This window comes from Cygnus olor, chromosome 2, assembly GCF_009769625.2.
Source record: "Cygnus olor isolate bCygOlo1 chromosome 2, bCygOlo1.pri.v2, whole genome shotgun sequence".
Taxonomy (NCBI): domain Eukaryota; kingdom Metazoa; phylum Chordata; class Aves; order Anseriformes; family Anatidae; genus Cygnus; species Cygnus olor.
The window spans coordinates 31,387,404-31,408,752 of record NC_049170.1 but is presented as its reverse complement, the minus strand read 5'-3'; the positions used below and the strand labels follow the sequence as shown (position 1 = coordinate 31,408,752).

Here is a 21,349-nt window from a genome sequence, read left to right as displayed (position 1 = left end):
TGAAAAAACGTAGCAATGTACGGACAAATACATGAGCAAATCAAGAATTTGTAGCTGATTTTCATGTGTCTTTTAAAAACAGGAAAATATTTTTACACTGTTCTGCTGAAAGGAGAAAGAACCTTAAATATTGATGTAGAAAAAAGTGGTAGACAAGACAAGAGCAGACATGAATGAATAAGCATTGCATCCTGTTGCATAGGATGACAGAATGTAAAAGGTTGGCCTGCCAATAATAATCAAAGACAATGCCCTTAGGAAGAGAAGGTGAGAAAAAATAGTGTAAGGAAGAAGGATTGTTTTTTACTACCACTACATGGCACTGATAGGAAGGTCAGGTCCTACCCTGGGGATAAAAATAAAGTGTATTAGTGAACTTAGATATTTGTCTTTTCCATTGGTTTTGTTTCTGCTGTTGTTGAACTATGTGAGGCTTTTGTGTCAATTCTAGCAGATCTACAATGGCATTCCTCTTTTTTGCTTTTGTGTAGACTAGTGGGATTCTTCCTTCATTTTAATTCTCTTGTGTATGTTTATTTAAGGTAGAACATTTCTGGTTCCTTTCCTGAGGTGGGCAGGAATCAGCTGTATGTGTGCAGCATTGAATAATTTTGCTAACACTATAGAGAGGAGAAATGGCTAAGGTAAAGGTTGATTTAAAATTGTGGGACAATAGTAATTAAGCCGCTCATATTCTTGTGGTGCTCGTATTTCACCAGTCACTGAAAGTACAGTGAGATGTTATGAAAGAGGAAAGCAGAGTTAACGTGTTTACTGGCAGAATAGAATTTTTCCATGAGGGTTTCAGACAGCTTTGTTTATTGTAATGTAGTCTCATAAAACAGGTGGCCTGGTGTCAAAAAAAACATTACCTGGGGGAAGCTTCCAAATAATCGCCTCTTCAGAACTGTCTTCTATAGTTTATTTGCCAAGTATTTTTTCCTCTTTGGCTGATACATGCTTTCCAGGTCACACAATTACATTTTTGTAAGTGTATCTATCATGATAATTCTGTTTGTCCAACTTACTTACTCTTTAAATTGCTTATGAGCTAAAAATAATGATAGCAAATAATCCAGTTGTCTTAACTTCATGAAGGTATCTTCGTTATTTTTTGTGACTAATAAGGAATGCCAGTTTAGTCTTTCAGGAAGAATGGATATCATCTGTACATCGGATGCTCAGGACTTCCTTCATGTACCTGTGAAACTTCTCAGTTTTAAAAGCTCAGGCTTCCATATTTGTACTGTAAAAACACGTACATATTCACATATTTTTCATATATCAGCAAAGTTATAATGTTATAAAGTTATGAACTGTTATAGGGCAGAAAAAAAGGGAGGGAGCAAAAGAAGCGATGTTTGCGTTCTGTATCTGCATTTTTTTTGAAAGTTCTTTTTCTCATTTGGTGCTTGAATAGTAAAATCAGGAAAAATAATGTAATGATTCTTCTTGTGCTTCTGAAGAGTTTCTGTGATGGTGAAAGACCAAATCTTACGCTAACTGCTAAACCCATCTCAGCAGTGACTGCCTGGTTCTGGCCTGCTTTGCTAACACAACTGCCGATTTCAGTGGGTTATGTATAAGTGGGTTGCTACTATCCGGGTAACAGCAGCAGAAGCTAGTTTTGAGGATCTAAGGCTCAGTTTTGATTTACATGTGAGTAAACTAATAGGGGGGTTAAACCTGAAAGTCACATTTGTACCTGAGCCTCCTGTTTGCAGAGTTAACTCATCGGTTATTTCTATTGCAGATTGTATTGTGAAGCTGTGTAATGGCTGTTGCTGAGTTAATGAGCTCCTTTACTTTGAGTTCTAGGTCAGCTAATACAAATGCATGTTCTTTTCTTTGAAGTTTAATGCAACAATACTGTTTTCCACTAGGCAGCTGGTCTGGCTGGTCTTTTAGACTTCAGTAAGTGATGACCAGAAGGACAGTCTCAGGAAACAAACATAAATCCTTTTTTGCTCCACTGTTGTTTTTATTTTCTCTTGTAATGTCGAGGTCCTCTCACGGCGGTTGTAAAGTGATTGTGACTGGAGTTGTTGCTTTTGTTTCATTTGATCAGACATAATTCTCCACTTTAGAATTAGAGCCTATGGTTTATGGAGGCACTAGAGTTCTGTATTTATTACTTGTTAAAGCACATCAGGGTACCTTACTCTGTTCTCATCCATGCCTTGTGCTGATTCTTTTCAAAGCTTGCATTATTAAGCTGCAGACTTTTTCTTGCTCTTATATTACAGTTATAAAACAGAAAAGGTATTTACTAACTTTTTAAACTTTTTTTTTCCAGCAGGTCCTGAGCTTGTTATCTTAGTATGAAATCTTTCTAAGGAAAAAGGCCTGACAAATTAAGGGGAAGAAAGATTTTTGCTGTCAGATTGACCGTGTAATGTTGTCTTTCTACTTCATTAAACATTTGCAACGTTTCCATAAGCATATTATTAAAAATGTAAACTGTGGTGATCCACAGTTCTCATTCATGTGAAATTTGTAGAATATATTACTGAATTAGTATGTTGCATGGATCTTGTAAATTGATTTTGATGGGATACTTTATGCTTTAAAGCATAAACTGTTCTTCTGCCTAGTCAATCGAGAGAGTACCTTATAGGAATAGGTTGCATCTCTAAATCCCAGCTCTAAATATAGAACATCGGTCCGGAATGAATTTAAGGCCATACTTAGGTTTATAAATGTGTTTATCCAGACACAGGGTGGAGCTGTGACCGCATCCTGTCACTTCTCAGTGTATTGTACCACTGGAGGCCTTGAGCCATTCCAGCCCCTCTGCGCACAGATTTATCGTAGGCTGGCCAATACTTCCCTGGTTCTCAGAAGATGCTGTGTGTACTACAGTGTTGCATCATGATCTGTTTTATTTGGCTCCGGAATGGGAAATGTCAGTGCTCTTCTTACACAGTCACTAGTGAATGTGTAGACTGCCTGCTCTGAGAACTGTGCAGCTCTATAGCCCTTCTGCAAAGAGCAGTGCAGAGCTCTTGGTTTTGGTTAGCATTACATAGCTCTTCTTGAGTTTTGCTTTATTTTAATTCCTGATTCTCAATATTCAAAAGAAGAACTGAGATGAATCCAATTAGTTTGCCCTAGTTCCGAGTTGAAGTCATGCACAAGTGTTAAGTTTTGTGGCTAAGTGTAGGATTGTGCCAGGACTCATTTAAGAGATTTGCAAACCTTTTGATGAACCTGTGGTGAGTGACAAGTTGAAATGAAACTTGAAACCATATGACTTCATATTGTACATTTGCACAACTTCAGTACTTAAGAAATGCTGAGAATATGTTGGTTTGGCTGTATTTTCTGCCTTTGTTAATAATAAAATGAACTTTTTTTTTGTTGTTGTTTTGTTTTTTTTAATGCTAATAGCACTTCCATTTATTTTATTTTTGGTAGTTATTTAAAATTCATTAAAATATTTTTTCATGGCGTTCTATTAGTCACTAAACAAACAAAACGTAAAGAAGGTAGAAGATGCTCTGTTGTTTCACATTGTTCTAGGGAAATGGTTTGCATCACAGATGACTTTGCTTTTTGAGTAAGGATAGTTCCTAGGCAATGCCTTTCTGTGTGTTATTGAAGAGGACAATAGCTTGAGCATTTCACAGAATCACAGAATTGTAGAGGTTGGAAGGGACCTCGAGAGATCATTGGGTCCAACCCCCCTGCTAAAGCAGGTTCCCTAGAGCAAATTGCACAGGTAGGCATCCAGAGTCTCTTTCAGGTATTGCATTTATGCTTAAATTTGTATTTGGAATATGAAACTTTTTATGCATTCAGAGTGTTTTATATAAATGCAGCAGGTCTTGATATTTTTCCAAGTGTGATTTCAGAGGGACTTTGTAAATGTTACAAACACTTAATTGGAAGATCAAGCAATAGGGTGATTTTTGTCTAGATCATAAGTATTTTTATTCTAAAAAATATACAACTGTAAACACATTCTTGTCAGAAAAAAAATACAAAATATAAACAGATACAGGAAAATAACCTAAATATTCAAAGGCAGTAGACTTTCATAGCCTCCGCCACAAAATACTGAATTTGACAACTGAATGTAAAGAATTGTGCAGAAAAGAATCGTTTGATTCTTGCATTCTTTTGGCTCGTCAGCTACTGCAATTTAAAGAAGCAAATTACAGGCCCTTGCAAGATGAGAGCTTCTAAAGCGCTCAGTGACTCAGGAACCAATTCGTTGCTCCTCTTTGATAAGAGTTGGCCATCTGACTCTGATAGATGATAACCAAGAGTCAGACTAACTGCTTAAATATGAACTGCTCCTGGAACCATAAGTTTTTCACTGTTGTTTTTTAACTGCAAATATTTAGTACTTTGGTCCATCTTGTGTCTGCAAAATTAGTTTCAATAGCTTTGCTAGCTTTAGTTGTAAGAATATGCCATAGCTGTTTCTCTTCCTTCATAGCGGTATGTGTAGGCTCCACATGAGTATAGTAGGTAGTAAACTGGTTTTGAAATCAGTCTTAACCTGATGAGTTTCTTGTCAGTCATGTTAAAAAAACAAACAAACATCCTTTTGTCTGTGGAGACACAGAAAAGGAACAATTATAAATCCATTTTTGATGCTCCATACGTAGCATTTAGGATATGTAACACTCAGCTGCATTTGAATGGTGATACTTGCATTATTTTGATGTACAGTTGATGCATGTGACTATAGTATGTTTTCTTAGGTACTTTGATGCAAGTATAGTTGAAACTTCACTTCAGTTATGGCTGTTTTTAATCTTGTGGGTTCTCCTCCCCTCACCCCTTTTTAGAGCTAGGCTGATACTGTCATTAAAGGCTTGAAGTTCTTTAAAACATGCTTTTCATATTATGGTAGTAGTATCTAACATAACTGTGTTTTCACATTTTGCTAGCTTCCTACAGTAGAAACCTGCACAAAATGTATGTTTTTTCCAAACTAGCAGTATGTTTTCTGCTGATACTCAAGTGTCACAGTTTTGACACTTTGCATCTGTCAGTTTCTGGTCATACCTGACTTGATAGCAATCTTTATTTCAGGTTATTCCTTGATCCTTTTGTGGCCTTCCTCTTATTTAATTGTACTTTGCGTGCTCCACAGTAGAACTCAGAATATTCCACGTGCCAGGATTTACCAATTGATTGGAGACTCCGTTTTAGAGGAAACTAAAATAATAGACTGTAGGTGATTGATTTAGAAGTTACACTTGAAGATGTGAATGAGGTTTGAGTAAGAACTGTTTCAAAGGGTTATCAGAAGCTTTTATTTCTGCAAACTGCTTGTTAGGAGCAAGTCCCTTCCCAGAATTCCAGTTACTTTGGTTGACATCCATGTATCAGTAGAGATCCTGTCATGTAGCTCCCTCTTTAGGGGTAGTGGGCTAATACACAGAAAATACATACTTAAGAATATTGAGAGATGCTTTATTTAGCCAGCTTCAGTTTTTGAAATAAATTTCTTTGTGTCGTGGATGTGTTTGTAGCTTTATATAGTCATTCATGTTTACTCTCTGTTTTTGTACTGTTTCTTCTAGGGTAAGCTGGATATCTGACATTATTGTGGTGGTCTCCCCTGAAAATATTGAAACAATGAAGTCTATCATTGAAAAATACGGCCACAAAAGAGTTACAGTAGTGAAAGGTGGAATAACGCGTCACCGATCAATTTTCAATGGACTGAAAGTGTTTGCAGAGAATCAATCTTCCAACCGTCTGCTGCAGAAACCAGAAGTAGTGATTATCCACGATGCTGTGAGGCCATTCGTTGAAGAAGATATTCTATTAAAAGTGGTTACGGCTGCTAAAGAGCATGGGGTATGTACTAGCTATGTCTGTGCTATTCTGCAAGGCTCTTATGTACTGTACAGCATAAAATCATGATAACAGGGATTTTTCTAGGAATTGCATTAATGTATTATGTTGATTTTTATTTTTTTTAATAACAGATTCAGAATCCTTGTTATGCAGAGAAGTGAGAGGGGAGATGTCTTTTCAATGCCACAGGCATTACTTGTTACAGAAAAATAATGATTGCCATAGAGACTGTCAGTAAGATACTGAATTAATCAGCAATTTGTTAGTTGAAAGGTGGATTACATAATTCTAGTCTGCCTTCTTTTCAATGCAGAATTCTCACCTAATGCTAGAGTAGTTCAGTGAACAATTACTAATAATATCCAAAGAAGAGAATATTTTATTAGTTGACTCACAAACATTGTGTTTTCGTTTATGTGCAAATCCTGAATAAATACGTGGCAAGACAACTCTGTTAACCACTAAACATGGTTTAGTGGGTGACATTAGTAGTAGGGGGATGGTTGGACCAGATGATTTTGGAGGTCTTTACAACCTTAATGATTCTATGGTTAATGCTAGATTTTTCTAAAATCTGTAGGTGTTGCAGACTGCTAGTAAACATGGGAAGTCAGAAGCCTCCAACTGTAGATTGGAGATCCTTCTGGTCTTCATTGCATTTGAGGGCTGTGTACTTTCTTAGGAATTTTCACAGGAACCAAAAAGATGTCCAGGAAAGTAAGTGCTATGTGAAGAGGAGTTGGTAGAAGTAGTTACGCAAGTAGAATGGTGAAGTTGTTAAAGGCATTACCAAGCTAAAGGCACTACCAAACAAGAGGAGCTGGTGGAGGACTGGAAGATTAGAATAAATAGATAAAAGAACTAATGACTTCCCAAATTGTACGAACAGTCCTGTGGGTATTTTTACCTTGTACTTCAGTTCACCGTTAATAACATAGCTGAATGCTTTCCTACTTCAAGGAGGTGATTTGAGGTAAAAATCATTAATGACAGCAGATTGTTTGGATATTAGAAAGGTAGGAAAATCCACCATTGCTTGTCTCTTTGAGGAAATGAGGTAAAAGATAAACTAGTTGACAGATGATTTGCAACATTGACAGTGAAGTTTTTTGAAAGCTCATAGTGTAGAAGGGGAATGTACCACTTGTTAAAATATTTATTATGAAAATTAAATTATGTAAGCTCTCTCAGAACTTTGTTAGAAATCTGAATATATTGAGTTTGTTACCAGTTGTCTGTACTCTGCTAAGTTGGCTTCATTAGAAATGACAATAAAATTGAAACTCCGCTTTATGGTTTTCAGTGGTATAGAACATAAGTTTCCAGTCATTAAAACTTTAAGTCTGTTAGAATCTTAATGAAGTTTTTGACCTTTCTCATTTAGCACAAAGTATCTTTCCAGAATTAATTCTGTCAAAGACTTTTAAATGGATCCCCCTTGTAAATCTGTTTTAAATGAGATTATTTGAGAGTAGTAGAAGATTGGGGTTAATTTTACTCATGTTGAGTTGAAGTGAGTAACTGTTTTCTGAACGTGTATGTATTTATGTGTCTTTATGTATGTGTGGTATATCGTATCTCTTTCAGCTTTGTGTTTTTTGTTTTCAGTGGGAGCCATGAAAATGTACTTGTTCACTTTCTCTTGAACCTCCTGTGATTTTAATGTAATACTTTTTCCCTATTTTTCTTTTTAATCGGGTATAAAATGTTTTCAGTAAAAAAGTAGAGAACCAAGGCAATCTCCACTTGACCTTCTCAAGGCAATGTACTCTAGTTCATCTGAACTTCTGACTGGTAAATATTTTTTCACCTAGATTGCCGAAATATCATTTGATCTTTTAAAGATGATCTTACACATTTGTTATAGTGTTTTCCACTGTATATTGTCTGTTTGAAATGTGTGTGGTAGTTATTGGCCCTACCATGGCTTCCTGTGTTGGTTTAGGGCCACTGAATTCAGTGAAGCTAGGCCATCAGAGAACTGGACTACAAAATCTGTTAGCTGCTGATGCTACCCAACAGAGTAATTGAATTGAGGACAGGAGGAGAACTTCATCATGTGTAATAAACTGGCAGATCGTCCCGCCAGAGAGTGCTGTGGTTATCTTCACTTGACAACTACAGAATTTTGAAGAACTAAATGACCAGAAGACTCTTACTCAGAACTGCCACGCAGGGTTTTGAATATCAGAAAGATTTTGATGAAGAGAAGCAATCATCTTTAGTTCTTCCTATAGTCAAATTCTTTGCATGTCTAGAAGAGGGTCAGTTCTTCAATCTTTCAGTACAAAAAGTAATTACTTCCTTTTGCATTATGTAGAAAGGTACAAAACCTGGCAGAAACATCATATTAAATCACTAATGTAATAGGGATAATGCTGTATTGTTGTTCACCTGCATACCATATAGATAACATAATTATGAGAAGCTTTAATGTTCTTTAAAATGGCAATTGATCAAATAAATTATTGCACTTCTAGCTGCCAATTGTCAGACAAATAAATTGCTTTATTGCACTTACTAATCAGTTTGTTATTTGCCTGTAGGAATTAAAATGTGCAACCTATCCAGAACTAATAAATTATGCCTTAAATCCCTTAAACAATCCCTTGATTATGTGAAAATATTACTTTGTAACCAATTAAATTCCATTTATGTTTTTGGGGTAATTTTGTAATTAAAACTACATGTTTCTAGAAACAAATTCTTTATTGCTAGTAAAAGTTGAGAAAAGTGGAAGCTTCAGAAGGCATCAGTCCAAAGCCTCCGGCAATATCTCATTGCCAACATTGCATTTTAAACAACATAACTAAAAAAAGTGCTTACAAGGAAAAAAAAATCAGGAAGGCAGGGGGGAACTTGTCAGTTCTGCTATTGAGAGTTTAAAAAAAAAAAGAAGAAAGGCACGTTACAGTCAAAGACTGTATTTAACAAACTAGATTTGAAGGTATAGTTTGATTCTTTGAGTAAAGAGAATGAATCAAAACTGCATTCTTAAAAGTTGGAATTCTGGAAGCTGTTGAACATCATTACTTTATTCTTAGATTTAGCAGGGACCTGAACAAAGCATAATGCCCATACAAGTATACAGTGTTGATCAGTCTCCTTGGCTGTCATTCACATACACAATCAGGTAAAATAACATCACCAGACAGAAAACACCACACATTGTGTTCAATCTATTCTCGTCTCTGAGTTTGCTCACAATCAGTTCTGTGCTTGTCACTTGTGATGTATCGGGAAGCTGGAGCAGAAAATGTGCATGCATATGCATGCTGTTCTTTTACCCACTTAGTCAGCAAAATAAAATGCCTTACGTATGATTATTGAATTGCGTTAGCAAAATATGGTGAAAGGCAAACCGAAAAATGCTGTTTTTTTCCACTGAAGATGGAGGAGGACATGGATGGAAAAGTAGTGAGGCAGATCTGGTTTGGTATACTTATGTGGGGAAGGCAATGTTGGAGCAGTTCTGCTCTGTGCTTTTTTTATCATTCTTTTAAAAGCAATGATATTTTTGTTTTTTTATTATATCCTCAGTTTTTACCGTATATGGAATATTTTACACGTGATCTTTGTCCTGTCTTCTTGTGATCAAAGACTAGTTTTAGCCAGCTGTAAAGGCTACATCAATAACAGACTCTATTTGAATCATACACTGGGTCATCTGAAGTCATCGTGTGCCTGTGTTCTCAGGGTTTCTGATTTCATTGTATGCTTTGTACTTTTGGGGGCTCATGTTGTCCTGACAGACATTTGTGCAAAAGCAGGATCAAGATCTGATGACTTCATACTACCGTCTTGAGGTGGTGGACTGAGTTCTGTAGTTTAGGAATCCCTGACTTATGTAAATGCAAAAATATGTATTAATGAGTTCTAGGTATGTTATATAGCTATTTTAGAAGAAAATATTTGAAGAGCTAGGTTATTTTAAAGACCAAGGTATGTTCAGTAGCCCTGAAACTTTTCTGAATGTATGAAGAAATCAAGGCTTAGTCTACTGACACTTGTAAAGTTGTTAGGCTTGACAGATTCAGTTGCTTTCATCTGTCTTTATTTCTCTCAGTTCAGTGAGTTTTGGAAATCCCTTAGTGGAGGGAATTGTGATTTTTTTTTAATATATTTGAGACATGAATTAACACAGTGCAATAAAGGTCTTGTATTCAGTCTTCTGCACTGGTGGCCTTGTATCTTACTCGTCATACAGTTCAACCATCCCAGATGATCCAAAGTACTGCATAATTTTCAATATATTTTTATACTATAAATTATTGTTCTCAATACACATTTTTCCTTTCCTGTCTGGTTTTGTTAGTGGTTGAGAGCAGTTTAGTAAGTTTATCTCCTCATCCTTGGAGATACTCAGAAATCATCTGGACATGGTCCTGGGCAACCTGCTGTAGGGAGTCCTGCTACAACGAGGGAGTTGGACCAGGTGATCTCCAGAGGTCCCTTCCAACATCAACCATTCTGTGTTTCTGCTCAGTATAGTTATACTTTCTGGTGTCAAGAAACTAGCATTGGAATCCGATTCCTCTGCACAGACAGAAAAAAGGGACAACCACATTGATTGTCAAGACCTTTAAGGTAATACAAGGACATGGGGCAGACGCTGTTTTTAAAGATGTAAATTTCTGCCATGTCAGATGTATAATTAAGTTGTTAGAAGCTGCAGTTTATCATCTGAAAAGGTACTTTATTTAAATATACTTTATTTGTTGGTAATCTGTGCTTTTGAAATAAATTCGTAGTATTCTCTATACATAAAGACTTGAAGTTGTTCTCCAAATCAGATGTGTAGCAGCTCTCTTGAATATGTCCAGGTCTGTGTATTCAAGGAGAACTTTCCTGCTGAGAGATTAGTAGATATAATCAATATGATTAAAATCAATGCATTCTAAGCAGTTGAGTAAGTATTTGATTATAAAATAACTGGCTTTTTCCAAATATAAAACTCTTAAGTATGTACTGAATCTTTGTGCAAAGTTCCCTCATACAAATAATCACAAAACATGCCTGAACAGATATCCCTGTCTGTTGAAATCAAAATGGGTAGTCAGGTGTTTGAGAGCATCTCTATAATACTGAATAAAATTCTATTTTTTCCCCCTATTTTTTTTTATATCAGAGCTACTAGTGTGACCACATAATTAGTCATAAATTCTTTGTAGCTTACTTATCAGTTTCAAACTTCAGCATATTACAGGGTCAGAATAGTCTAGTTTTAAAACAATGTAGTTGAAGAAAAGTAAGTAAAACAAACAAACAAACAACCCCTTTGGTATAGGTAAAATGTTTTTCAAAGTACTTCCAGCATACGTGAAAAGAATAGAATTAGTCTTGAATACCTGCAACTTTTTCAAAACAGGACACTTGAAACAGCATCTTCAACTTAAAAATAGCATGGCAATTCTCATTTATTGTACAAAAATAATAAAAGATATTGAGATACAACTGCAGAGTATGAAGAAAACCCTTCAGAGGAGACACACCTAATTATTTTATCAAAAAAACTTTCTTCGAACATGAACCTCAAGATTAACTAATGACATTTATCGCGTTTTTCTGTATCGTGTAGTGAATGAGCTCAAGAGCTATTTGGAAACCCATCTGTTCTTTATGAATTAACGGAAAACGAGAATGAAATATTTCTTACAGTTTAAAGGGATGAATATTAGGAGTCAGAAGTGTTTCTGGGATTGGGTGGCATATTTTAGGGTAGCGTTTATACATACTTAACTGCACAATGCTGTACTGAGGGAGGAGGGGCAGGCGGGTACGTCTAGCTGGCAGAAATCAATTGGTTCTGAGTTTTCTGCCCTTTTGAATCTTTAATCCTGACACCACACTTAGAGTTTCTGGCTTGTACTGGTTATAGTTATGTTCTGACACATAGGAAACCTAGTTCAGTTATTAAAATATATGCCGGGATTTTTCATATGTCATTTTTGTCAATTCATATGTGACGTACATGTCCGTTCTTTCCTGTTTTTGCTGGCTGCAACATTGTCTTAATCGATTAGCAGTTTAATTTCAATTAGTTACTGTGGTTCATCAGTCAAGTCATTGACAAACTAGCGTCTTTGCATACTTGTGGTGGTACTTTTGTCATGGTGACTACACAGTTTTGAGCCTGTTTTTGTTTAGGAAAATTACATGAGGCCAGTGTCGGTTTCATGCAAATTTTTCATGGAATCACAGAATGGTGGAGGTTTTAAGGGAGCTCTGGAGGTTATTCTGCTCGATCCACTGCTGAAGCAGTGTCTCCCAGAGCAGGTTGCACAGGGCCATGTAGACACAGCTTTTGAAGATCTTTAAGGGGGTAGACTCCACAACTACTCTGGGCAACTTGTGCCAGTGCTCAGTCACACTGACAATAAAGAAGTGCTTCCTGATGGATGTTCGGGGGGAACCTCCTGATGTTCTTCCTGATGTTTCAGTTTGTGCCCATTGCCTCTTGTCCTGGTACTGGGCACCACTGAAAAGAGCCTGGCTTCGTCTTCTTTACATCCACCATTCAGGTATTTATTTACATTAGTAAGATCTCCCTTGAGCTTTCTCTTCTCTAGGCAGGTGCAGCTCTTTCAGCTTTTCCTCATAGGAGAGATGCTCCAGTCCCTCAATCATCACGGTGGTTCTTCCCTGGACTCTTCCCATAATGACCATGTCTCTCTTGTGCTGGAGCCCAGAGCTGGACTCAGCCCCCCAGGTGTGGGCTTACCAGTGCTGAATAGAGGGGAAGGATCACCTCCCTTGACCTGTGGGCAGTACTCCTCCTAATGCAGCCCAGGATCCATTAGCCTTCTTTGCTGTAAGGGCATGCTACTGGTGTATGTCCGACTTGGTGTCCAGGACCCTCAGGTTCTTTTCTGCAGAGCTGCTTTCATGCTGGGTGGCCCTCAGCACATAATGGTACATGGGCTTGTTCCTCCCCAGGTGCAGGACTTTTCTCTTCCCCTTGTTGAACTGGAGTGTTTCCTCAGCAAGTGTGCAGGTGGCACAAATTTAACTTTGTTAAAAGACAAAACGCATAGATCCCAGTATCCTGCATGGAAATGATGCAGTGCTCTGGAGCCACAAGCTTGCAGGTAGCCTTTGTGAACTCACAGTAGTCTCATGAAATTAATGTCTTCATCCTTTGCTTCAAACCATGACACAGTGTTTAAACGTTAACCATTTGGATTATTTCTTATTTTTTTTCAGCTATTCTTAATGTGGTTTCGCTGCTGTATGGAAAATAGTTTTACAATGGATTCTTTATTTTTAAGCCTGTAGTAATGGATACCTATCAGAAACATACTGGTGTTTCCCATTGCTTATGGCATTATTGGTCCCATAGAAAGTTATAACCTTCTCAGCCAAGTCTTTATGTTTTCTCTGTTGAATGGAGAGCTAATGTTTTGTTAGCAAATACTTGAAGTCTTTGTCCTAACGAGCTGTAGTGTTTGGCTGTGGGAAAGCACTGGTAAAGAGAGAAGCAACCCTGTTATTTTCTGGTCTCAATCTCAGTGACTTAGTTGAGTCATTGCATTCATTAGGAGGGATGCAACTCAATCGACTGAAATACATAAATCTCAGAAACATAAATTATAATCTCCCTTTCTTTGCAGCCAGAATAACTGTGGCTAATATTTAATCCTTTTTAAAAGGTGGTTTAATCCCCCATTTTTTAGCTTCTGGAAGGCTACAGTAATTTTAACCTGACTTCCTTTTAGGTAGGATTAATTTAGCCTGGAAATAAATTTCAAGTGTGTCTTCCTCTGCATGGATGGTTGCTGAGATCACTGTCATGTAACATCTACAAGATGCACCCCCTTTATATTTAGAAACACTGTGTATGACAATGGCGTTGATCTGAGACGAATGAAAAGCCCTGAGAGGGCAATGGGCCACAGGTATGTATAGAGCCGGAGCGGCGAAGCTCAGCTGGTCAGATATGTGTGAGGAGCTGAATGAAGGCCTCCTCTGTGTCCCACTCCCCGCCTTTAGTGGTGCTGTGCACCCAAGGAGGAGGGATGCAGGGACGGTATTTTTGGTTAGTGAGCTGGCATATGAGAAGGGAGCCAGGATGTTTTGTGGTTGCAGAAAAAAATCAAGACTGGAGCATATGACAATTAATTGTAGTTAATTGTAGAATAGTTGATATTTCTCTTTCTTAGTAGCTTTTATAATTTTTCTGTTCAATTGACTGTAATATATTACAAAAATCTGCTGGTGGTGAGTTGCAGTTACAACTTCGAATCCCTTTGTGGTTCACTTCAAAATGCAAAGTGCATTTCCGTAAAACTGAACAGAGCAGAAGTTGGAACATACGCTTCCTGTTTTCTTCATGAAAAGCAGCGTAGTCTGATTGAGGTATAAATATAAGATGAAATGGAGGAGGAGAAAGTAAAAAAGTAATAAATGTTTCTGTATTCTTGCTTACTGCTTTTGATGAAACAGTTGCAGGAGGAATTGATTATGTAGAACCTTACTCCTCGTTGAGGAGACTGGGGTGTCCTCAGTGCAGGGGAAAATAATCTGAAATCTAGGGATCTGTATAGTGGAATCTTTAACTAGGGGTTTGCCATTCAGGTGCAAGATGAAAATTATGGTAACTTAAAAGGCATAAGCTTCTTAATCTACCAATGTAGTTTTCGGTAAAAATATCAAACGGTGCCCATGCCAACTTGTTTGCTTCAACAGCCATCTCACTTAAGAAGTTGGTAGAAGATTAAAAACTGGAAAAAAAAAAGCAACAACTAACAAATTTTAATTGTCCAACAATGGATAAAGAGTAGATAGCAAAGGATTACATCTATTTTCATCAGAATCTTTGAGTTTAGGTTAAGTGGAAGTAATAATTTCATACTTTTGTTTAGGTCTTTTTAAATGCAAGATGACTTCATAAAGGTATCTAGTTTATTTTACATCATTTTTCTTTTATAACTTGTAAATATTGGTTCATTTTTACTGAAACAGCTTGAGACAACTCTATCTTTCAATTTTAAAGTTGTATATATTTTATGTACGTATTATGTATATTTATGTATAAATTGCTTTCACCGATATTGAAAATGGAGAATGTGAGTATATCTTGTGGCAGGATTATTTAAATATGTAGTTGTCATATCTTTCTGATTAGCAAAAGGAAATGCCAGTTTTAGTGTAAAACTAGCAAACTCCTTATAAAATGTCAGTCTTAAAACAGATAGTTAAATAATGCTGCTGTTGTTTGAGGTGCTTCTGTTGATATAAATAGTAATTAAAATTAGTGCTCTAAATCATTTTTACTTTTATCATTCATTCTTCATAAACCAGATTAATGGGTAGGATGTTGTCAGGTATTTATTTTACGATGTTTTTGGGGTGCTGTGAAAGATTTTAATTGGAGCTTCTTTTTTATCAGCATACCAATTTACCAATCTCTTTGCATCTGTCTTGCCTAAATGATCTGTAATTGCCCTCTTTATGTCATAAAAATACACACTTGAAACTGGATCATTCTAGCCACTTGTACATGGCAGAATATGGAAAAGATCCTCAGCCTTATTTCTCTTGCTGAGTATTATGCATACACACATCTCCATCTTTTTCCCTTTTTCACCAAATACTGCACTAAAAAGAAATCTGAATTTTTATCCAAGTGCACAACACCTGCCCTGTAGGTTAAGTGAAGCTTCTCAAAGTCAAGTTGACCTGCCTAATGTGTTGTAATAGTTTGCTGGGATCATTCTCTGCTTATCCTGCTCTTGCCAAGAAGGTAAGTGGATTGCATTACAGATAAAACCAAAACTGCCTTAAAGAGCATTGGAGCATGTAGGAGTGAATTCAGGAGGTATCACATTCATACATGGAAGTATTAGCGCCACTATTTGAACCAAACTGGTGTGATGAATAAGAATCTATTTTACAAGGCCTTTGATAACAGAGAAGGTCTAAGATGAAACTTGTAAAAGAGGCAACTTGAAATTTTGAATTTAATGTGTTGTAGAAAAAAGAAGTGTGGGTGCAAGACTTCCTGCAAGGAGAGGACCAGGCAGGTCTGAGGGAAGCAGCCGAGTGAATTCAGAAGGCAAAAACACTTGATAAACAGGCCCAGAGTTGCTTAGGGAACTGCATGGCCACAGAGCATAGTGCCTGTGTTTTTGATTGCTCAGGACTCTGTGTGTAAGGTGGAGAGTTATTAATTAAAAACTGTGGCTTTGCCTTTGGTTGATGGTGCACTAGTCCTATCTATAAGCCCTCCAGATTTTTTCTTCTTCATAGTATGTAAATCCAGCATTTTACAGTGTGCAGTGGATCAGTATCTATTGCATCATGATATTGTTGATTTTATAATGGTGCAGACTTTTTGGAAGTAAAATATATCTTAACTGTAATTGTAACTGCTTTGGCAGTAGCTTCAAGATTTCTACTGTGCTGAACACAAGCATTAACTCCTCTTTATATTGATTTACAATTTGCAAAGTCCTTTTTGGGACACTGTGGACAGTTGCTGCCTGTGATACGCTTATTTTGCTTTCTTTCTCCACCTCATACGTATAATTTTAGTTGCATATTCCCATCATTCTGTCTGTTTGAAGGGAATCTTTTTGATTTTCTTTGAGAAATCTTACTTTTTCCACAGAATAATGTTTAGAATTTGGTATGTTGTTGATTGGATCAAAGCAATATTTACTGGTATTTGTAGAGGTAAATGTTTTAAATACAAAAGAACAGAAATTATGTAAAGTAAATATATATATATGCAGACTTAATTTTTGAGGAAGTTTCAGCTATCAGTAACCTTGAGTTTGCCATAGCTAATCGAGGCTCTGACATGTCTTGATGTACATGTACTATCCCCAGTTACTCAGATAATATGTTCTGATAAAGGTGACCTCATTAGAAGAAATGTTTTCTTTTTCTTAAACAGTGTCTTAAATGTACATTACATTTGTTTAAGGAATCTTGTCTCTTTGAAGTTGGTTCAATGTACAACATAGCGTCAGCTCATTAACATTGGATCAAAGTGTATATTAAATTTCTGATTAAACATCCAGTCTTTTGCAGATAGGAATAAACACAATTATAACTTCTTCCTTCCTGGTGTTGGTTTAAGATTAACATGTGTCCAATTTTAGTGAGTTCTGCTGTTGTTCCTAGCCAGCTGGGTAAACAGACTTTAAGGAAATTAGGTGAAGTTTAGCATACAAGCCTATTTCATAGTGTTCAACACACATGTTCTAATTAACCTTCTTTTTGTCTGAGTGATGATTAAGTTTCGTATCTGTGTTACACCAAGCTTGTTTAACATTTCAACCAATACTGTCCTTGAGCAATTAGAGGCTGCCAGTACAAATATATCAAGACAACTGGAATTGGACTGGTTGTTGATGCTACCTACACTGAAGGAACTTCAGCACATCTCTCACGAAGGAGAATTACCAAGATGGTGTGCCCATAGAGATTATTAATTTTAATATTTTTTTTCAACAAAATTCTAAGTAAGGTAATTAAGATGTTTAAAAAAACAGCAAGACTTGATCTGTAATGGGTATGCAGCCCAGGTTAGGTATTGTGCTTGTTGGTAGAAGGAATCCTGCCCCCCCCACAGAACTGCCACTCAAGTTATGTCTGTGCTACACAGTGAAGTCTGGGTTGTGAGCATTCGTATAAGTACTGGACTCGTATACTGGATTCGTATAATGCTCTGGGCTCGAAGTTGTGTTTCTTTACACAATAATGAGAGTACTTCTATGTTTATTGTGGCCTCTCACTCTTTACTGAGTCATCCTGGTTGTCCTATAGTCTTGTCTTCATGCCACATCTGGCACTTCAAGGGAAAAGTGTGCAGCTGAGGCATTGCTTTGCAGGGGCCTTTTGAACATGGCATTAACAGAAGGAGTTTTGAGGGCAGGGGGTGACAGGTTTGAGTCGAATCAACGTAACCAGGCTGCTGCCTTGCATTGCAGTGCAACAAGTAGGTGGCTGCTGGGTGCAGAATGAGGTTCAGAGAGCTGTACTGATTCACTCTGAAAGTTGGGCTAGCTTGGGCCTGAACGTGGGTTCACACCCAAGTTTAGAAAACTGTACAGGTATAGCCAAACCATCGTTAGCAGCTACTCCTCTGTATAGGAGTGGTAGCTTATAGTCTGTGTTGTTACTTTGTCCAGTCTTTTCCATCCAGATAGTATTGTTGTGCCAGGTAATTGTTTTCCATAAGTTGGCGAGGTGGGACTGATTGGAGGAGACACTTGGTCTTCCATCCCTGCAGTGGAATCAAAAGTTGCTCATAGATTACAACTTTCAGTTATGGAGAAGCTAAAGTGTAGTCCTATGCAGCAGCTGTATGCCAAATGCAGAAAAGGAAAAGAAAAAAGAAACATAAGAAACATTTTGAATTTCTGTCAAGAAAATTCTACCTTGAATGGACCTTGAAAAAGTTTAGACGGTTGCATGACTGTTTTATTAGATATTCTTCACTTCGGATTTACAATACAAAAAATGGGAAAAGAACATTCTCTTAAAAATGTGAAATATTTTGATCTTATAACTGAGTTTTTTGAAATTTTCTTTGAAGGTTTTGTTTGAGAAATTTGAAATAAGAAATCTTTCAGTAAAGACAATTCTGCTAACTTCAATGGTAATTACTGAGGGTGGCTCATGTTCACTACTATAGGTACAATTAGCTCGACTGCAGATGTCTGAATAGGAACGCGTGTTTCTACCTGTTTCATGCATCACAGGTACTGTGTTTATTTCTGAATTTTTTCATTCTGTAGAGGGCTGTGAATGCCCTTCATGGCAAGTAGCTAGATTTGTGTAAAAGAATACTTACCCTGTAGTAACATGTGGAAACGGTTTGACGGAATAAAATGAGAGGAAATTAATCATCGTTACTCTGAGCTTCTTTTGCTGGTTCATAGCCAGACCTAATTTAAACTGAAATTCTTAGGAGATGGTAGTGTTTGGTAACATATAAATAATCTTTCACCTAATAAAAAACATTCCAGGACATATTTGTAAACTATTAGATACCTAGCTTGTCTAAATTAACATGCATTGTTCTTCATGGTTGTTATTATGTAGTTGAACAGTGTCCTAATGTAATCCTCGTCTTCATGGAAGAGCAAGATAAAATTGTTTGTGTATTTACCAAATTCACCTCTACAAAATTGACTTTAATCGAGTTCCAGAAAAGATGTATTTGTCTTGCAAAGTGTAACTGACCCCACAGTCTCCAGCATACAGTTTCAAAGAAATCAGCTGCTTTGAAGTGATGAACATGTATTTCTAAGCCCAGTGTATCTATGCAAGACACGTTTATTTTTAATAAAGCAGGGTGACTAAATCATTTGAGAGTTTGGTTCAGTGCTATTTTGTTTGTAAGAGCGGAAAACAACTCTGATTAAAGAATTAGAATTAATAAATATGAATGTTGAGAAAACATGTAAAAACATCAGAATTGGGCTATTCTTCTGAAGATGACACTCAAAAGCTTTGGATGTGTTTGACATCAGACCTATTTCTAAGTAATTTTAAAACATTGACTCTAATGCTATTAGGATGTTTGAAATATAAAATATACAATTGCTTTACGTTACTAGACAGCTGAGGAGGTAGAAAGCATAGGTAAAATGAACTTCAGTGGAGATGAAAGCTCTGAATAGAGAATAAAAGTCTTTTTGGCATAATTCAATAGTAGAAGGGAATCATACTAGAGGAGTGGGAGAGTCTGATCATTTAGGATTAGCTTCTGTAAAGTTTTAGGCTGTGATTCCTGCTCACTTAAAGTTCAGGGTTGCAAATTGGCCATCGAAGTGAACTTTGTGGGTCTGCATTAATACTTGGGGGTCTGCTGGGGCAAGGGTGTCCCAACGTGTCTGTGTGTGTATATAAATATAAATATATATATAGATGTATATATATTAGTATATCAGCCTGCAGGACCTGTGGTTGCCTGACATTGTTACCCCCTTGTTACTGTTGTAAAACGAAGTGAATTCCAGTTGTGGTATTTTTTTGTACAGATTTTGTGCCACTGTTTCTTTTTTTTTTTTTTTTTTTTTTTTTTAACCTTCCTGGTCCATATCATTCACCTTGCTGAGCGTTGCAGTTACTTGATTGTGTTCTGTTTCGTCCCTGGCTACCAAAAAGAAACATAACAGTGATGCAGGTGTGTTGTTTTCCATGCTGTTTTGGAGCTTCTGGCTGTTCTTGTTCTTGGCAAGTTGTATTCTGGACGTGGAGCGTTGGTCTCAGCTGAATGCACTGTGTGTCAGGGATATTTGTTACCTGGGTAATTCCTTGCTTGTCATATAAGCTTCACCTGCCCCACCTCACACAGATTATTGTGAAATTTTAGTGAGTTCTGATTTCTTTTTTAAGCAACACGAGAATTTTTGATTATTCAATAAAAATAGATCATGCTGCATTGTGTTACCCAAATTTGTATTTTTGTATTTGTATTCATTGAATACATCCCTCTAAATCACTTCTGTTCAGAATAAAAGTATGATAAAATAAGAAAAATAAGGTGTTACTGTAAAATGGAAAGGTAGACTAGTATGCCCTGCATATGTCTTGGGTGGTGAGGCACTGGCACAGGTTGCCCAGAGAAGCTGTGGATGCCCCATCACTGGAGGTGTTCAAGGCCAGGTTGGATGGGGCTTTGGGCAACCTGATCTAGTGGGAGGTGTCCCTGCCTATGGCAGGGGGATTGGAACTGGGTGGTCTTTAAGGTCCCTTCCAACCCAAGTCATTCTATAATCATAGAATTGAATCTATGAATCTATTAAAAATATTTATTACCTCTGTGAGGCCCTTCATTCTATACCTCTTTTCCAGTCACCATCTTTAAATCTTGACTGTATGCTGTGCTGTACGCAGTTATGCAAAAAGCTGAATAGAAAACTGAGAAGCTGTTTGTAAATGCTTTTTATTTGTGCTGTTTATGGGTTATAAGAGACACCTACTGTATCTAAAGGCTGGTTCAGTGTTCAGCATATGCATTGAAGGAGCTTGCTTCTGTGAGATATGAGTCTATCATTTTCACTGAAGTTGATAGAATTGTATGTTCTTGTGACATTTTAAGATTGTTTTGAGGAAATGATAGAGATTAAATGGATGTGGATTTGTTTTTTTCCCCAGTATTTTGTCTACAAGAAAATTAACCAGTAGCAGTATATGTCTGTTATGCTCAAAAAACCCAAACCAAACCAAAAAAAAAAAAACAACTTTAAGAGCTTGCTCACGGTTATTTTACTGCTTTAACAAATCTATTTATCAAAATATATAAAAACAGGGGAAGGAAGAACTATATGCATTTCCTGTTCATGTCAGATGAATCGAAACTACTGCTTGACTGTCTTTGAAGTGGAGTGGCTTGAAGGTTGTAAAGTGGACATTTAAAGAAAATGTTTAACAGTCCACTATCGGCATAACATTTAGAAACTGTGTATGATACATTTTGTGTGTGATTTTGAAAAAGAATCCACTTGAGATCTAGGTCAAAATGATTAGGAATTGGAAAATGGGAACTCTGTATAGGGTAAGGTTAGCATAA

At 36.8% G+C, this 21,349-nt stretch overlaps 1 protein-coding gene across 6 annotated transcripts in view; it reads left to right on the top strand.

The window, feature by feature from the left end:
- Positions 1-21,349, top strand: part of CRPPA (CDP-L-ribitol pyrophosphorylase A) — a 126,416-nt gene that overhangs the window by 1,611 nt on the left and 103,456 nt on the right. For all 6 annotated transcript variants that reach the window (XR_005817025.1, XM_040548174.1, XM_040548173.1 and 3 more), the window contains exon 2: positions 5,541-5,820. Coding sequence is in view for 5 of the 6 variants with exons in the window: in XM_040548174.1 (XP_040404108.1) it covers positions 5,541-5,820 (280 nt within the window). In the remaining variant the exon portion in view is untranslated. The remainder of the gene's footprint in view (positions 1-5,540; positions 5,821-21,349) is intronic.